The 17,442-nt window shown below is 44.1% G+C and overlaps 1 protein-coding gene and 1 long non-coding RNA gene across 8 annotated transcripts in view; one reads left to right on the top strand and one right to left on the bottom strand.

Annotated features, from left to right (window-relative positions):
- NEO1 (neogenin 1) overlaps positions 1-11,719 on the bottom strand; it is a 154,699-nt gene extending 142,980 nt beyond the window's left edge. For all 7 annotated transcript variants that reach the window (XM_056499759.1, XM_056499760.1, XM_056499761.1 and 4 more), the window contains exon 1: positions 11,389-11,719. In XM_056499759.1, the coding sequence (XP_056355734.1) occupies positions 11,389-11,503 (115 nt within the window). In that variant the 5' untranslated portion in view covers positions 11,504-11,719. The remainder of the gene's footprint in view (positions 1-11,388) is intronic.
- Positions 11,720-11,826: 107 nt separating this feature from the next.
- LOC130257343 (uncharacterized) lies at positions 11,827-16,023 on the top strand. The gene is made up of 4 exons (XR_008841314.1): positions 11,827-11,981; positions 12,596-12,676; positions 13,446-13,664; positions 15,885-16,023. It is a non-coding gene; the product is annotated as an uncharacterized LOC130257343 (long non-coding RNA).
- The last annotated feature ends 1,419 nt before the right edge of the window (positions 16,024-17,442 follow it).

Here is a 17,442-nt window from a genome sequence, read left to right as displayed (position 1 = left end):
AAACATATGTAAAAAGAGGGAAATTAAATCAGGTCCAGTTCTATCCTTATAGAGATTACAAAGTTACACATAGGGATGACAGAGCCACAGCAATTAAATACACATCACAGAAACGTTTCTAATTTTAACAAAAAGTTGTGAAATCCAACTTAGCAGGAACTTGGAAGGCAAAGCCTGAGGAAAGGCACTGCAAAGGGTAGAGGAGGGAGGAGCTGAGCTAAAAGGAGCAGCAGCCACCTCCCCCCTGAATGGTTTATTAAAGCAAGAACCCCAGCATCAAAGCACACGATAAATAATTAACGTGCAATGCCTTTGTGATAAGGTACTGAACTTGAGCTTTCTCCTAAGGTAAATGATTTGTAAATGCAAATTTGTCCAGCTGCTCCTTTCCTGCATCAAAAGCCTGCACAAAGATAGCATTTATGAGCTATTTTTGCCAAATATTTACACCATCTTAATCAGGTTTTGAGCCACGTGTGTACTCGTTGGTATACAAAAATGCAGGGCAGTTACATAAACTAAAGGCTTTGGGGGGTTTAAAAGTTGGTTCTTGCCAACTGATCTATTCAAGCTCACTCTTTAATTACCCCACCTCAATCACAGTGAGCACTAACACACCTGCAGAGACCATTCCAGTTACATTTCTCAATCCATCTTTCCCTTCACATGCAGATCAGAAGGCTTGGAAACAAGTATTACATTTTTTTTATTCTAAAAGCATTTAGGAAATGGCACCTCGAAATGAAATTACATCTGCACAGCCACCACTGAAGGCTGTGTAACAGCCTTGGAAAGGTATAGAAGCAATTACAGCAGGAGCATGGATGTTACTGATTCCAACTGCTATAAGGCTGCACAAATGTAACTTATTATCATTAAAGGCTGAAAATGAATTAAACGTGGCTCTGCTTTTACAGTGATACCCAGTTTGGTCAGCATCTAACACCTGCCTATCAATCTCTGGGAAAACTGCCTAAAGAGGAATTTCCAGGTGATAAAACAAACTGTGCTCTTGTTAGCAGAATTCCAAAGCTCTGCCTAAAAAGCTGCAACAGCTCCCTGAAAACAGAAATACTCCTGTTCCTTTGCAGAGGATGGGTAAATGGCTCCTTACCCACACAGCACCTCTGGAAGCCCTGAAAGAAGATGAAGTCCTGTTTCTGAAAGCACTTATGAGAAAGTTTTAAGAAAACCAGCAGTAACATCCAGGATAGTTCCCTGGCTAGGAGGGAATAGACTGGCCTCATCCTACCAGTACCTGAAAGGCACTTAAAACTTCATCACTTAAAACCACTTCTAGGTTTTGTTGTATGACAAGAGTCACCCAAATAAATGTTCAATCTTGGGGTAACTCAACCACCCACTTACTACACTGAAAGACTGCAAAAATTACAAGAAATTAGGTGCCAGCAACATAGGTAGTTCACTGAACATGTTGTGATTTGACATTCAGTGAGCTAATTCAACCCAGCTTTGCATCCCAAGGGAATCACAGCCAAGAGGGGCAGTGAATCCAGCACTGCATTTGGTACTGATTTCACAAGGTTCTCAGTACCACCAGTAGCTGTGAGGCACAACCTACAAAGGCCAGTTATTACTTTGTTTTTTTTAATGAACACCATCACCTCCACTCATCGTGCTCATGGACAATAACCAACAGCCACTCAGCACACAAGTTAAGCATCATAAAGTTACTCACATGACAGGAGCTAAGTTAGATTTAAGCAATCAATATGCTCCAAATATTAATCTGCAATAACAGAAACAAGCACTTGATGACCTTTCAAAGCCTTCTGCAGAAACAAGAATGTCTTGAATAGGCTAAACTTGGAGAAAATGCTTCTTTAACATCACACAAAAAAAAGTAAAGGCAAAAATCTATTTCTTACAGGTCCTTATTTTAACAGATCAGTAAAGGACATGTTTGAAAATGCTAAAGTTGTAAAATCTGCCCAGGATAAATGTGAAAGAAAGATAAAACCCCAAAGCACAGGCTCAAGCTCTGCTGTGGAGCCCTGAGCAGTGGTGCCTCCACAGGAAGCTCAGTGAACAAAAACCAGCACAAACCAAACTGCACACAGAGATCAGCTCTAGCACAGATGTATTTTCAGCTCCTGTGAATGCTGGCTTTTTCCATTTAGACTGATTTCCTCAGTGAAATGAAAAACTGGCAACTACAACAAAGAAAACAACTGGAGAACGTTACTTTATAAAGCCAACACTTCAGACTTGGGGCTGCTAATGCTGTTACCATGAGCACACAGACTCCAACTGAGCTGAACCAGGAAAAGCCTTTAACTAGCACTACCTAGAATGTGGAATGTATTGGATCCTGCTTTGGGTGTATCTGATGCCTGGTTCTCCTCTTTCCACATTTAGAAGTCAATTCTCCCCTCCAAAAGTCTCAGATGTAAAATACAAAAAACCCCATTGACATGCTGTGGTGTTGCCTTGCAGATTCTGGCCCCTCAGTTTAGAGCAGACCTACAATATTTACATCACCTACAAGAAACCCTATACATCTGCACTCACAGACAACACATTGGAAGGGGAAGAACACGAATTTACACTCAGTGGAACTGCCAAGAGGACACTCCATTTTCTGCAGCTATGGTTTGTGTGGGTTCTCTTTCATCCACATCTCCAAAAAGTCACACAACACCACAACACAAGTTGGTTACTGAATCACTGCAGTATCTCAACCACTTCTTATCTCATACTATCCAGGCATTTTTCAAAATCTACCATAACTTCAAATAAGATAAGTAAAAAGAATCCATAGCGATAAAAGAACTACAGAACCTAAAATTAAGGCTCTAAAGACCTGAAGTAGGTATGAGCAAACAAGAACATGTGAAGATTTGGATAAATAAGCTATTTTACACTTCAAACAGAAGACAAGCCTTGTCAGATTCCAGAAAAGGAAGCAATTTGGGAAAATGATGGAGGGCTGTCCCACCCAAAATTTGTGGTGCACTCTCTAAGAGCTCTTAATGCTAATGAAAATAGTGTCCCATAAAATGCATTAAATTTGCTGCTGCAAATGAGTAAGAACAGAGTGCTGTGATTTCAGGGGGAATCCCTGGGACTTCTGTCCCTTCACCATACACAGGTTGGCAGAGGTGGCTCTATCAGCCCCATGATTACTCCCTCTGCATCACCAGGATCTCCTTCAGTAAAAAGGGAAAACCAAGACACTTCTAAACACTTTGTCCCTTAACTGCTCTGCAGAACCACTAAGAACACAGCAAAGGCAGGCAGCTTTTTTCCACCTCCTGAGCTGCACCCCTCAAACTCCCCTCAGCTTTCAGGACATGCACAGCCCCAGCACTTCATTTCAATGTTCATTTTACCCTGAGAAAAACTGAGCAAGGTCATCCTGAGCCGTTCAGTGGGATTCTCCTCACTCTGGGTAGGGGCTGGTTTGGCTGTCAACAGTGTTTCCCATTTCCCTCCACAACCATATTGTCACACCCTATGACATCTAAGATTTTCTTATGCTTCCCAACCAAGTTTCCATGAATTACAGGATTTCAGTATTGATGCAGGAATAATTGTGAAAGTCCAGGCCCCAAAAAATTATATACTACACAAGCATCATGAACTGAGGTTCCCTCTGGACTTCTGCAAGTGAGTGTATTCAGAGCTGTCAGGCCTCCATCCTTTTCTGAAACCACAACCTCTTGGGTAGTTTTGAATTTTTTTTTCTCAAGGCTAAGTATTTTAAGATGAAACCTGTAGCTTTATTCCCACTTCAGAACCAGACAAACAAATGAAATTTCAGCGTGGGAAAAAAAGTTAAAAATGAAAGCAATTAAGTAATTAAAGCTGAACTGAGAATTTTGTTACCAATCTGAAAATGAACTTTTATGACACATCTGTTTTTCAATGAATTTGCTAATAAATAGTGCACACTTTTTCAATAAAGTTTCAGTCTATATATCTGGAATCTATATACTGTAATACATAATATTAAAGACTAAAATGGTGACATGAGACACACAGTGTTATTTTGCTCACAGTGCTTTTCATACTACAGTTCTATGCCAACCCCTACCCCCAACAGAAAAGCAGTCTGGCTTCCTGATGGCAGGGCTCCCTGTGCCCATGTCACCCTCTCCCTTCTGCCAGCATGAGTACTGGTGCAGGCAGAAGAGCAGGGATCTGATCCAATTCTCTACATCCCCCACAAACACTTAGGAAAGCCAAGGGAAGGGCAGAGTATCCCCCCACACTGCAGTGGCACTGCCAGCTTGAAACACAAACTAAACACCAAAATAGGATTAACATTTGGCTACAACTTCATCTGGGCTGTGTTTCCTATCTGCCCAAGCACATTTCTAATGGAAGATTCACAAATGGATAACAAAATACCTGGATTTTCTGCAAGGTGAGCACTGACAGCCCACACTAAAAATTCCAATCCCAACAGCACTGGAGTGTACTACAAGCTGCTGAGGTGTCCTACCACAGCAAAACATGTTTCTGGGTGCAGTTTTCCTTTATTTCCAGTTTTTTACACTTCCTTCCTTGCCTGTTTTCAAACAGGAACATTTGGCTTTATAAATCACTTTTGGAAATATTTCATCTTCTTGTTAACACCCAGCTTTCCTCACTGCTGTGCACAACACTACAACAGCCATAATTTCAAGCAGTTACTCAGTTATTTCAAAGACATGTGGGTGTGACATTTGGGGACATGGTTTAGTGATGGACTGGGCACTGCTGGGGAAATTGTTGGATTCAATCTTGGAGGGCTTTTCCAACCTAAATGATTCTGTGCTTCTTCGATTATTTTTTTTTAAAGCAATGTGACCTCTCTCAAAATTTTGAAGACAAGTTAGACTCCACTTCTCAATTATGAAAGTCATGACAGGTCTAATGACTTAAATTACTTTTGGCAACCTGTTCTACTTTTAGAAGGAATATCTAAACACCTCTATTTGTGGCTCTCCCCTCCTCACTACAGTTACATTATAAGGTTTCAATACATGAACCACAGAGCTGTGTTAAGAGGAGCTGTTCAGGCTCATTAACTACAGAGGAAAGCCAAGAAAGATGAAACTTATACAGGGCTTGACTCCATCTCAGCCCAAGTGGAAGCAAGCTGTGGGACAATTACACTGAGAACTAGGGTATGAAAAAAACCTGGAAGCTGCCTCCAAGTGCTCAAGTCTGTTAGTGATGGCAGGAACACAAAGGTGGCTTTGCCAAAAGAAAGATGAAAGAGGAAGAAATGGGACCAATACAATCAGAGCTGCAGCTTTTACTTCCCAGACAATGTAGGGAGCAGTGTTTTGTTATAAATACACAATCAAAAATATAGAAAGATACTATATCTATTCATGAAGACAAGCTGAGATTTACCATGGCTCAAAATATCATCATAAAGCATACAATAAATGAAGTAAAACTTCCCCAGAAAAGTACTCATTAAATGGCTGGAAACTCCATGCAGAACATGAGATAAATGGAAGCTGTAGATAAGTACAATGTCTCTTCAAAACCATATCAAGTCTAACTTAAATATGTTAATAGGCAGGAAACAGCAGCTAAGCCTACATTGGCACAGCCTGCTGAATGCCCAACACAGAGAGCTCTGTGCTGCTCACCCCAAGGTCAGCAGCAACACTGGACATGTGTCACCAGAGTTAAAAACACATCAAACAAGATAAATTCATCAAAGTATTGTAATAATAACGGCAGACAACTGTGCTGGCTACTGACACATGCTCTGACCCAGTGTCACAAAACCTGACAGCTTCAAGACACCCAAGACAGTCATCAGACAAAAACAAAGGTAAAATATATTTGGACTCCCATATATATGAGCTAGAATTCAAACCCCTCATAAGTTACCCAGACTTCTAAGCCAAAAAGAAAATTTAAAAAAAACATAAGCAGATGGCAAAGGCCAACAGAGCTCTACTAATGAAGCAATGAAACTCCAAAGGATATCAAGTACATAGGTGAGACAAAGTGAAATTTTAAGGGATTAGCAGGCAGAAGTACAAAAACATGGGGTTTCAAGGTAATAGTAAAACAAACCATAATAAAACCACAGTAAGATTCATGCCCATATACATGACAATTAAAATCTGATCTAACTACAAAAGACAGTAGTGCACAAATTCTTTGAGCAAACAGATAAATTAGTGGGTAATTTAATCACAAAACAGCTTTTCCACTTTCAAAAGATCTCCAGACAAAACTATATGACTAGAGGATACCAAAAATTATCACCAAGCTACCATGCTTTGATGAGACCCAAAAGAACTGAATCATCAAAATCCACACCATCAACAATAGTCTGTCATATGAGCCAAAATCTCTGCAATGCACTAAGGAAAAGAAGATCAATAGATTAAAATGTGCAAATGAAGAAATTGAGGCTAAGCAGAACATCTGAATTTCTTCAGTGGTAACCAGCACCAAGCCAGCTGCACAAACAGCTCCAGAGTGAAGAAAATTCACAGCTAACATATCCAGAACAACACATTTTGAGGGGGAAAAAGCTCTCTGTATTGTATAATTCACTGTTTCTAAATCAACTTGAAAAGAGATTTCTCACTGGAAAACTATGAAAACTAGAATGTCAGAGGAATTGGAAAATAAAACACTGTTACATGACTGAATGACCAGTACATTCCTTCCCAAAAATGCCATACTCAGTCCTGGTCACATGATAACAGCAAACCCAAAGCTGAACCAAGAAATTTCAGAGACTGGCAATGAGAATCAGTGATGACATAAAAAAAATACCTAAATTTGTTTATTTTGACCCTAGTGAGTTGCCAAGGTGGGCAGTTCTGTCTGAACAGCACCTTTAGGGATTTAACTGTCATTTTTTCCTACTATTATACCCAATCCCAAAACATTCAGAAGCAACAACTGGAGCAATAAGTTTAGTGTTGATATAAAAAAAAATTCCTTCAGACTAATTTATTACTTTTTATTAAAATTAAACCTCTTCTCTTTTTGCACTAATCAAACAGCTTGTGGTTGTTACACACTCCAGGGAATTACCCAAAATCCCAAGAAAGTTTAGAAGCAGAATCCTCCAATTCCTTCACTGCCTTCGGTAAGGGCAGCTTTAATGAGAGAAAAAAAATAACTGATGCAAAAAGGATTTATCATAAATTGATAGTCTGCTTATTTTATAAAATTAAGATGCTCCTCAGCATGAATACTAAATGGTAAAAACCCTGGAAATTAAAGCACCTAATAGAGCATATAAAGCAGGCTTTCAGATTTTCTACCAAACCCCACAACTGTACACATACAAATCAGGCTTATCTATTTATATGGAATTAATCAGGATTACCACTTTCATCTTGGCAATTTCACTGGAGGATTAAATCAATAGCACCCAATCAGTAAAATATGACTGCTTCCACTGTGCTGAGGCATTTTCCCTATTAAGAACTATTCTACCTTTTTAAAAAATCAATAGCCTCAGGCATTATGTTTCAATATTGGAGGCCCAGAGGTGTATTCCAGCAGGGCAATCCAAGCAGCACCCCAGTGTTTGAGGCAGCTCACCCCTCTCAGAAGAGAAGCACACAGGCCTGTGCCTCCATGGCCATTCCCAAAGGCTGCACTCAGACTCTGGAGCTCTCAGGGGCTGAACACCCAGACCACAACCCTCAGAGGAAGGTAAAACACCCTTCTGGATCCAGCATGGAAGCTGCAATCTGGGCCCTGAGGCAGACCCCTACAAACCAGCTAACCAGAAGTGGAGCTTCCCTTCCACCAAGTGACATCCCAACATTGGTGCTGAATCCTTATGGGAAACCAGCACCAATTAGTTACTAGCAACAACTCCAGTTAGACCTCCTCATACACAATGCAAAGTGAAACTTCAAACATCCTGCATCTATAAAACCACTGCACGTTCAAAAAGTTGGCTACAAACATTAGTACTGCAAGAAACTGGTGAAGATAATAAAATTCACTTTCAAACCTCCCCCGTGACTCTCAGGTTGATGTTGCCCAAGTTAAATGTTTTTATAGCTTGAAAGCAAAACTTAAGCAGAATATTGCACTGTTCCTTGTGTAGTTTTCTTAAACTTCCACTTCATTTCCTCACTCATTTATTATCACTCTTTTTTTCTTGGCCATGCAACAAATTCCAGTTAGGTGCCTACAGAGTCTTCAGACTTCTCTGACAATCTCTGGCTTAAGGTTAACATCATGTAAATCACAAGGGCATTTTATAATCAGGAACAACCAAATACTCTTATTTGTATAAGGAAATATCTACCATTTGTAACTTCCTTACTTACACTGATAAGTTAGCACAAGGTAACTAAGCCAAGCTTTTTTTTTTTTAATGACACTTTTTGTTTGCTGCTTTTCACTGTGATGAACATTAGGCACAGGTGTGTACACACCTGACAACTTCGAAACTGAAGTGTTAGTTTATTAGGAAAGCTTCATAAGCCAGTCAGGTAATTTTCTTAGATGACTAATAAACATGCACTGCAAAAGCCATATGCAACTTGTCCATTTGGAACAGGAATATCAAGCAGGGAGGTCGGTGCTTAACTGACCTGGGACGTACCCGAGACCTGAATACTTCTCCTCTATTTTTAACTTGGGATATAGTTAGAAATAATCAAGCAGCACACACAAAACAGAAACAAATGATGACCTGCTGTTTCTAGGGTCCCCAGCTGATCTGTGCTGCCATCCTTAGCTTTCTATACCCCCATCACTCCCCAGGAGGAGCATCCCTGGCAGCAGCACCTGGATGCAGTTCCCAACTTGCTGCTCAGACCCCTTCAGTTCTGGGCTCCTCCTCAGCCCCAGGCCCACCAACTGCTAATTCTGCTCCATTGGGACTTCCCAAACCAAGAGTTTGTCCTCTAAAAACAAAATACATATTCCAAGGACTTCAAGAATACCAGGGAGAGACAGAACAAATTTCCTGCTCTTCAATAATCTCATTTGCAATCTTAATGGTGTACACAGGCTATCACAGCCTTTCTATTAAAAATTAAGTGACACCAGCTTCATTTTTATTTCTAATAACACAATCTGTATAGATCCAAGTTTTTATGCTCATCTCAACTCAGCTACAAACAGTTATAGGAGGTGGGATTTAGTTTAATTTGATGTTTCTTCCTGATTTGTTTTATTCCCTCAGCTAAGTGAAATGCTGTCCCAATTCTAAAATCAGCAGCTCATCTTATCTGCAGAGCAACCAACTAGACTGGAAAACACATTAATGTTTGCAGAAACACCAATAAATGAAGTTTTACAGCTTTTTCCTAAAATAATTCAGCTGCCCTCTTTTCTTCTTCAGAGAGCCATGACGAGCTATTTATAAATAGGATCAAATGTCCCTCCAACACACATGACTCCATACAAAGAATATGGGCTTTCAAATCTGCAACTTCTGCTCATTTATGGCACTTTCATCCACACCAAAATGCCAGCAGGAGGGGTTTTTTGCATTACAACTCCCTGTTCTGGACATAGAAAGCAGCACTTCAGCCTTGACAAGAGGAGCTGTGAGTCCCACAGCTAAAGCTCCACCTGGACATGCAAACCTGGTGTTCCTCTGCCTCCCCAGCCCTCAGCATCAGCCCAAAGAGGCTCTTCCCAGCAACCTGAGGAGATCAAGCTTCACCCAGAGCATGGAACAGAAGACAGCACTACCCCCCTCACATCTAAATTCCAAAAAGGGAGAACTTTCATGCCATGGAACATCTGCACCCAACTCCCTCTCCTATGAGCAGCTGCCCATACAAAAGTGTGTGGAACATCCTGTATTTAAGAAAAACTAGTAGCAATTAGATGGGAAATTGTGTGAATTACAATGAAGTTTATCCACTATACACAAAGAGTCTCCTCTTTCTTGAGACAAAAAACTAAGAGCCTTTCTTCTCCCTTTCCTCTAAGTAACTGGTACAAACACCCTCAGATAGGGAAAGCCCAGCTCCTGGTCCTCCCCAGGGATCCCACAGGACAGCATCCATGGACACTGCATAAAGGCACCTTCCACAACAGAGAGGAGAGGAGGAGTCCACCAGAACTTATAAGATTTCCACAATACTACTCCTAAATCTGATAAACAGCTCCAATGAAGGTTTTATTCCATATCATTTCAGCACATCACTCCCTCTCTGCAGACTTAATTCACTTATTAGGCTCCAACAGACAGAACTTCACCTATTAATTTGATTTCTTCAAACCATAAAGGATTATTTTAAGTTAGCAAAAAGCTACTAACACAACCATAAGACCACTGAGCTGTCAGGAGAGCAGGAATATCAGAAAAGAATCATCACGTGGCAAGATTTTACACATCAAAAATAACTTATCTGTTAGACATGTTCTGCAGATTTTTGAGTCAAACCGCAATATTTTTCAAAAGAAAAAAAAATCTGCTTCAGACCTGGAATCTGCAAAGCTTGTACTGTGTAAGAGAATAAATAAAAATGCTTCCTATCAACAAGAGTCAGCACACATGGTTCCATCAGTGGTGACCAAGATGAGAACCACCGTGGAAGATCCTGCCGAATGTGATTTGAAACAGAACAATTACACCGCTTAATGTCAGAATTTAACCATTCTCACTTTCCCAAATTGCTAACAGGTTGCTAAAAAATACTCATTTGACGAGCCGTTTTCTCCATATTCCACTTGCACAGAGTCCTCTCTGAAAATATCAGGATTCAATCAACCTACAGGGGGATTTTTTTTTTTTAATCTCAGCACCCAGCATTCAAGACCAGATTCTCTTTCAAGCTTCCTACTAGCTTATTGCTGGCAAGAAGGAAATAAAGAAGTTACTTTTTAAAGCCAGTATTCGGCATAACGAGCAGATAACATCGCTGAAAAGCTATGGAGGCTTCTGTGGTATTAATGGTCTCATGCAAGGGCTTTAGAGAGAGCCTTCTCCTGCCTCACCTGGGTGAGATTACGTTTTCCGTAGCCTATAAAGAACCAGGATTCAATCACAGACCATTAAAGACAACAATGGTAAAAGGTGTGAGAACTACCGCGGCTGAAACGCTGCCAGACCGCTCATTTCTGGGCTACTGCGGCAGTTCCCAGGCAAGTTCTTCCCTCTCCACAGGTTGCCGGTACCGAGTCCGCGCCGCTTTCAGCACCCGTCTCGAACCGGGGCAGAGCTCGGCTCCCGTCGGGGTGAGCGGCAAGCCCGATCGCACTCAGGTGTGCCCGGCTCCCCTCCCGGTGCCAGCGAGCCGGGAGCACAGGTGGGTGAAGCGTTCAGTGCCCCACAGACGGGCTCCGGGCGTCCCTTGTTCGCGGCTCGCGGTGCCGGTGCCCGCACGGGGGGAGCGGAGCGGGCTCAGCCCCTCGGGCCCCGCCGGCCCCGGGACCCCTCCGCGCCCCCGCACAGCTCCGCGTTCTTACCCGTGAGGAGGCTCCGGGAGCCGCTCCGCGCCGCGGCGCCGGACGGTGGGGGCTGCGCGAAGAGAAGGGCGATGCACAGGGAGCCGAGGAGCCGCCGGGCTCTCCGCGCCGCCATCGCTCCACTCCCCGCGCCCGGCAGCCGGGCTGCACCCAGCGCCAGCCCCTCCCCCGAGGGGGCTCCTCCTGCCTTCTTTCCCTACCGGGTGGGCTGCGCGGAGGGAGAGCGGCGGGCGGGCGGAGCGGCCGCGCTCCCTCCCTCACTCCATCGCGGGCCGGGCTCCGCCGCTCGCTCCGTCCGTCCCTCCCTCCCTCGCACGGACCCCGCGGGGCGCGCGCCGCCTCCCGCCCGCCCCCGCCCCGCGCATGCGCGCGCCCCTCCCCTCCCGACCCCCGCGCCAGGTGTGCGCGCGCCCGTCCCCCCCCCTTCACGCGCGCGGCACCGCGCCTGCGCGAGCGCGCGAGGGGGCGGGGCCGCCGCCCTCCCCTCAGGAGCGCTGCGCTGCCCCCTCTCTCCCCTCAGGCGTTCGGTGCGCAAAGTTCGTGGGTTTTAACGCAAGAAATCCGTGTTTTCCCGTCTCCAGCACCATCCCAGCGTGGGTTTGTTTTGTTTTTGTTTTTTTTTTTCCCAGCGTAAAAACATGGAAAACCAAAGAGTTCGGCACCAATCCGGGTATCCCCGCTATGTGGCGAGCCGGAGGGTGTGGGAAGAGGGAGCCCTGCTCTGCCATGGTGCTGGGAACCAGCAATCCAGAGCCGCCCAGAAACCCGAAATGGGACTAAATGTAGAAAAATAACTTGGGGAAACTTGTTTTCTCTCTGCTGCTCTGTTCGGGATGTCGCCTCCACCAGTAAACATGCTTCTCAAAGATAAATAACGTGAGGAAAAGGCCAGACATTCTCCGAAAAGGCAAATGCAATGTATTTTCATCCTCCTGGGGGTAATTAGTTCTATACAGCATTTGCCATTCAAATCCAAATCACTGGAATGCCGCATCGTTACCAGCCCGTTCCAGCCGTACTGCCGGATCCAGTCTCATTACAAAGGACACAATAAAAGCTATAAATATACATTCCTCCTTCATTAATCATATGGAGTGTACCCTGATATTTTTTCCATCTCAGCTTGTTACCTACTAAATTATATTTTTACAACGCACGCGGTGTCCTTGCTCATTTTACTATTGACTAATTGAATGGTCTCTTTCAGGACATAAATTACGTGGGACCAGGGCTGGAGGTAACCAGGAGAGAACCAGACCCCTGGGGCACCGCAGGATGTGAAACATGGGTACGTCCCCTGCAAAACATGCTACCAAATATTATAAAACAAATTTTAAATAATTCGTTCCAAAAAAAGGCTTTTACACTGGTTGTGAGGCTCCTGCAGAGGAAAGTTTCCCTTGATAACCTCGGTGTGTGTGGCAAGGGTTTCCCTCTTGTTGCAGGCAGCTCTATATTCCCGTGAAATTCTTCTTGATCCAGCGGGATTTGCAGATTTGTTTATGGAGAGGGTTCTCTGCGAGGCAGACGCTGGCAGGGTGTGCAGTGCCTCACAGGCAGGTGTGGATTTTGCCGTGCAGGGATGCAGAGATGCGCACAGCGAATTAAACGCTGACGTGACTGCAAAGCACGAGCTAATACAGGTGTTTGAGGCGTCTCTCCTTGTGAAGCTTGCTTCATTATTTTATGTTCCTGTCAGGAAACAGGGGGTTTGGCCACTAAAAATATCCCAGGGCATTTTCACAATGGAATAATTACCTCCTCAGAAGGATGTTTGGGTTTCTCCAGCTTACCCTTGCCGAGTTACGCTGCTATCTGATATGCCACAAGGATTACCAGCAACCAGCTGCAATTTATCCTGAAAATGGAAGCGATGATTAAAAGGCAGGACTGGTAGTGTAACTCCTATTAAAGCTGGTTAGCAATTCCCATCATAAAATCCTGCCCTCAGTCACGTTTAATAGGGCCAGACTAACCACTGTGCTGAAATTTAAGCATCTGAAGTTCATACCTTAGGTTAAATTATAAACATTTCTCCTTCTGTTCCTTCTGTCAAGGATTTTCTGGACTGAAAATGAGAGTGGTCACTTTGTCAGAGGTGCTCCCTCAAACCCCATTATGAAAACTCTCCTGAAAGTCCTGCTGGTTCTCAGAAGGAGCCTCCTGGCACTTCCACTCCCCAGCAGCTCCATCCTCATCACAGCCCAGGGCTGTGGGATCAGAGTTGGACCTGCAGCTCCAGTTCCTGGCTGCTCTGGACCATGCCATGTCTGCAGGTAGGAAGGGTGAACCTGTCCTTCCAGTCCCCTTGGGAAACAGAGCAGGAAGCTCCTTGAAAAAAACACAGTGGGGATGGGAACTGGATCTGTGACAGGTAAGTTGGCAGGCACAGAGGCTTTGGAGAGAGACAGGTTCTCCAGGGTGGTGAAGGGAACAAGGAGCCAGAAGGAACAACAGGTCTGCCTGGAGGGAGGGATAGAGCAAAGATCATAGGAAATAGTCTGGAAGCCAGGCTGCTGGGAGGAGACTTTGAAGCAGAGTGGGAATGGGAGAAGTTGCTGGGAGGACATGCAGCCTGGGAGGGCTGGGAGCTGTCCCTATGGCCTGGTCACAGGGTAAGGGAGAGCTCACTGGGCAAAGGGGATCAGGTGGAAGAGCTGGAGTGGGGCGAGGGGGACCCTGAGGCTGAATATGGGATGCAACAGGGCCTATGGGAAGAGGGAATTCACTGGAAACAGTGATGTAATAACAGGAATGACAGAAACTGAGTGAGGGAGGCAGAGCAGAAAGGTGAGGATTTAGGAAGGGGAATGAAAACCACCTGGAAAGCAGGTAACTGAAATACACTGAGAATGTACCTCACCCCCTTGGAGTGTTGGAACTTGTGCCAACCATGACATCCCTCATAGAGGGAAATTTCCACATTGCTGATGGCCTGCATCGATGTCAACCCAGGATTACATTGCTGGGGTTATCTCTACATGGGAAAGAATATATATTCAATAAAGCAACAGTACTCTGCACAGTAACACACTCCCCAGTTACCAAACACCAGGATAAAGGCAGCCAGTGCAGGAGGATAAGCCAGGCTCAGACACCAAACCAAGGTCTGGGGGACCCAGGAAAGCTCTTCAACAACTTCTGCCTCATTTTCTGTAAAAATCATGAGAACTGCAGGGCAAGCAAACACAGTGCTTTGAGTGGGGCAGGTGGCTGCTTCTCCCAGACAGGATTTTTAGCCACTGGAACCTGTGGGATGCAAAGTGCAGTCCCTAAACAGAACTGACTGTGCAGTCAGCACTGGCCGGGTGCTTGGGCTGGCATTTTGAAGCCTGGCTTGGAGAAGTGAAGAGCTCTTGCAGATAAATCTGCAATAATTGAGAATTTATACAACTCCTGACTCAATTAGATGCTTGGCCATGTTCTATTTTCTGACAAAATCAGGCCATTGAGTATTCCTAATTGGATCTCTGAAATGAAAAGATATTTTTTACTATTCTGTCTGTACACTAGAGTTCCTCGTCTGTAAAATAAGGGCAACGCCAGTTCTCGCTCCAGTGTTGAGAAAATGAATTAGAGTTTGTGAAGCACTTGGATACCATAGTGATGGATCCCATGGAAAAGCTCAGGAGGAAATGAATAAATCTATCTTCAGAACAATATTTGAATAGTCTGCTGTAAATAAAGCACAGGCCACACAGTGAACAGCGAGGAGAAAATAAAATTATTACTTAGTGAGCACAGTGTATTCTGTACAATGAGTGAGGCCAGAAACCTGTTGAAAGAGCAGCGTGTGATCTAATTACAATTAAATACTGTATCATAATGCAAATGCATTGAAGGGACAAATTACAGTTGCACAGACCACCTTAATGTTGATAGTTCTAAACTTCTAGACTCTTGAATTTAAAAAAAAACTCCACTGTTAGGTGCAAAGGTGTAATACACATGTATAAATTATTTCCTCACCCTTTAATAGTGGGAGACAAAATATTTACCTCCTCTATATCAGCCACTTAAGTGGAAAAAATGTTTTTCTCTTCTTGGATATATCCCAGCCTTACAGCCAAGATTTAATGCTGTCATTCACACCCTGACGTTGAGATTTAAATCCAAAATTTACCTTCTTTGCGAGTCTGTGCACGATCACCAGAGACAGACTATTCTCGAGAGGGATCCAGAGGAGGACCTTCATTTTGGTGATTAAAATTTTGTGTTTTGCTTGGAGTGCTTCCCATTCCAAACCAGCCCCCTGGTTTTGGTGCAGAGGCAAGGTTATGGAACAGCAACTCCCCTGATCTTTCCGACTCCTCGGTCCCGAGGCTACGCTGAGCTTCCCTGACTCCTGCTGAGACTTGGAGCCGCTTCAGAGCGGCTGTAAATTGCACTGGGTTATCTGTCGCCCACAAGAAGGGTTATGGAATTAGGATTGCACTGTTCAGTGCCACTCTGGTCGTGCCTATTTTTCTCATCGTGATTTCTCTATTGCTTAGCAGGATGCGAGGTGACACTGAATCGTTACACCAATTTATTGTTATCCGGAGAATTTTCCATTACCAGGCATCCTCTGGCAGCTGGTAAAGACAATTTGGGACAAGAAGGGACTGCAGCACAAATAAAGACGTGGCTCGTTAAGTTTAAGACTCAGAGCTATGACATACCTTCAGTTTAACCTGCTGTGCTGCCTCCCTTGTGTGAGGCATCGCCTCCATTCATGGACAACTCCTGGCAACAAGGCCTGTCCCATTATGCCCAATCTCCATCCTGATTCCAGCACCAGTGCCCAGCAAGGTGTACTGTCTTTCATCCTTCCACAGGGGCTAGATTTTTTTTTTCATTTATTTTTCACATTTATTGGTCACAGATGTGGTTTTGCAAATTGCTCTGAGGTTAAAAGTCATCCTCTGGACTGTGCCAAGCAAATTCTAGGTTAGCAGGTCATATACCAGAAACCCTTCAACCCCAGCATATACTTCTGTCATTCCTGAGGTCAACAGCAGTTCCAGCTCCGCAGTGGAATCAGGGAGGGTCATAAATGCAGGCAGACCTTCCTATCACTGAGGTGAGTTCCCTGGGACAGCTGAGAGGAAGGTGAAGCTCCTTGAGTCCCAGGCTGACAGAGTCTGAAATAAGCAGGGCAGTTGGTGTAAAACGCTTTTAAAAGCTTGCCTTGCTGAGAAAAGGAGCTGCTGAGGTCTAATCCAATGTTTGTTTATTTAGAGTTGTCAGAGGTAGATGGAGGGAACCTAGAATCCAAAATGCAGGATTTACTGGAATCAAATCCACAGTTTAAAAGAAAAGGCTAATGCATTTGTGATCAGGAAGTGCATAATGATGTGGGATATGGGTCTCTGGGCATCCAGAAGGAGAGAAATGCAGGTAACCTCCAAGGGGAAAGCCTGGTGCTATTGCAGTCAACGGGATTTTTGCCATCCATGTCAGTAGAGTGAGATTTTATCTCTGGGAGCCTGTCATGGGATGACACCGTGCCACAGGCACTCACAGCATTCTCAGTGACTGTATTTTCCTGTTTTGGTGGTTGTCATTAGTCATTGTTCTCAGATGAGATCATTACCAGAGACACACTGACCACTGGGTCCATTCTTCTTCCCCACTGTCCATGCCCTCACTTTTCCAGTGTCCCACTTCTCCCTGAGCCACAGCAACTCATTTTTGGATTGAAAGACTCTCTGCAGATCCAGTAAGAGAGGAGACAAATGGTCCATGCCCTCTTGTGCAAACAGGATCTGTCTCCTCTGCATCCTAAAAACCACATAAACCAGGCAAGGATTCCAGGTGGTGTTTATCCCAAAGCATTTCCAACAATCCCACAAGAATGTTAATTACTGACACCAACAATCTTCTTCTCGTTCACATAATGGGAGTGCCTAAAGGTCTTACCTGAGGTTGTGTTAGACACCGTAGGATCACACAGGAAAAGCACAGAGGTTTTTAGTCTAGGTTATCCTGACAGGAAGTCAGAAAGCAGAACCACAGAGAAGTGTTGGAGGTAGAGCCACCAGGGCCACCTTTCACATCTCCTGAGTCCCAGTG

This window comes from Oenanthe melanoleuca, chromosome 10 (genome assembly GCF_029582105.1).
Source record: "Oenanthe melanoleuca isolate GR-GAL-2019-014 chromosome 10, OMel1.0, whole genome shotgun sequence".
Taxonomy (NCBI): Eukaryota; Metazoa; Chordata; class Aves; order Passeriformes; family Muscicapidae; genus Oenanthe; species Oenanthe melanoleuca.
The sequence above is the reverse complement of the archived record's forward strand: the minus strand, read 5'-3'. Positions and strand labels throughout refer to the sequence as shown.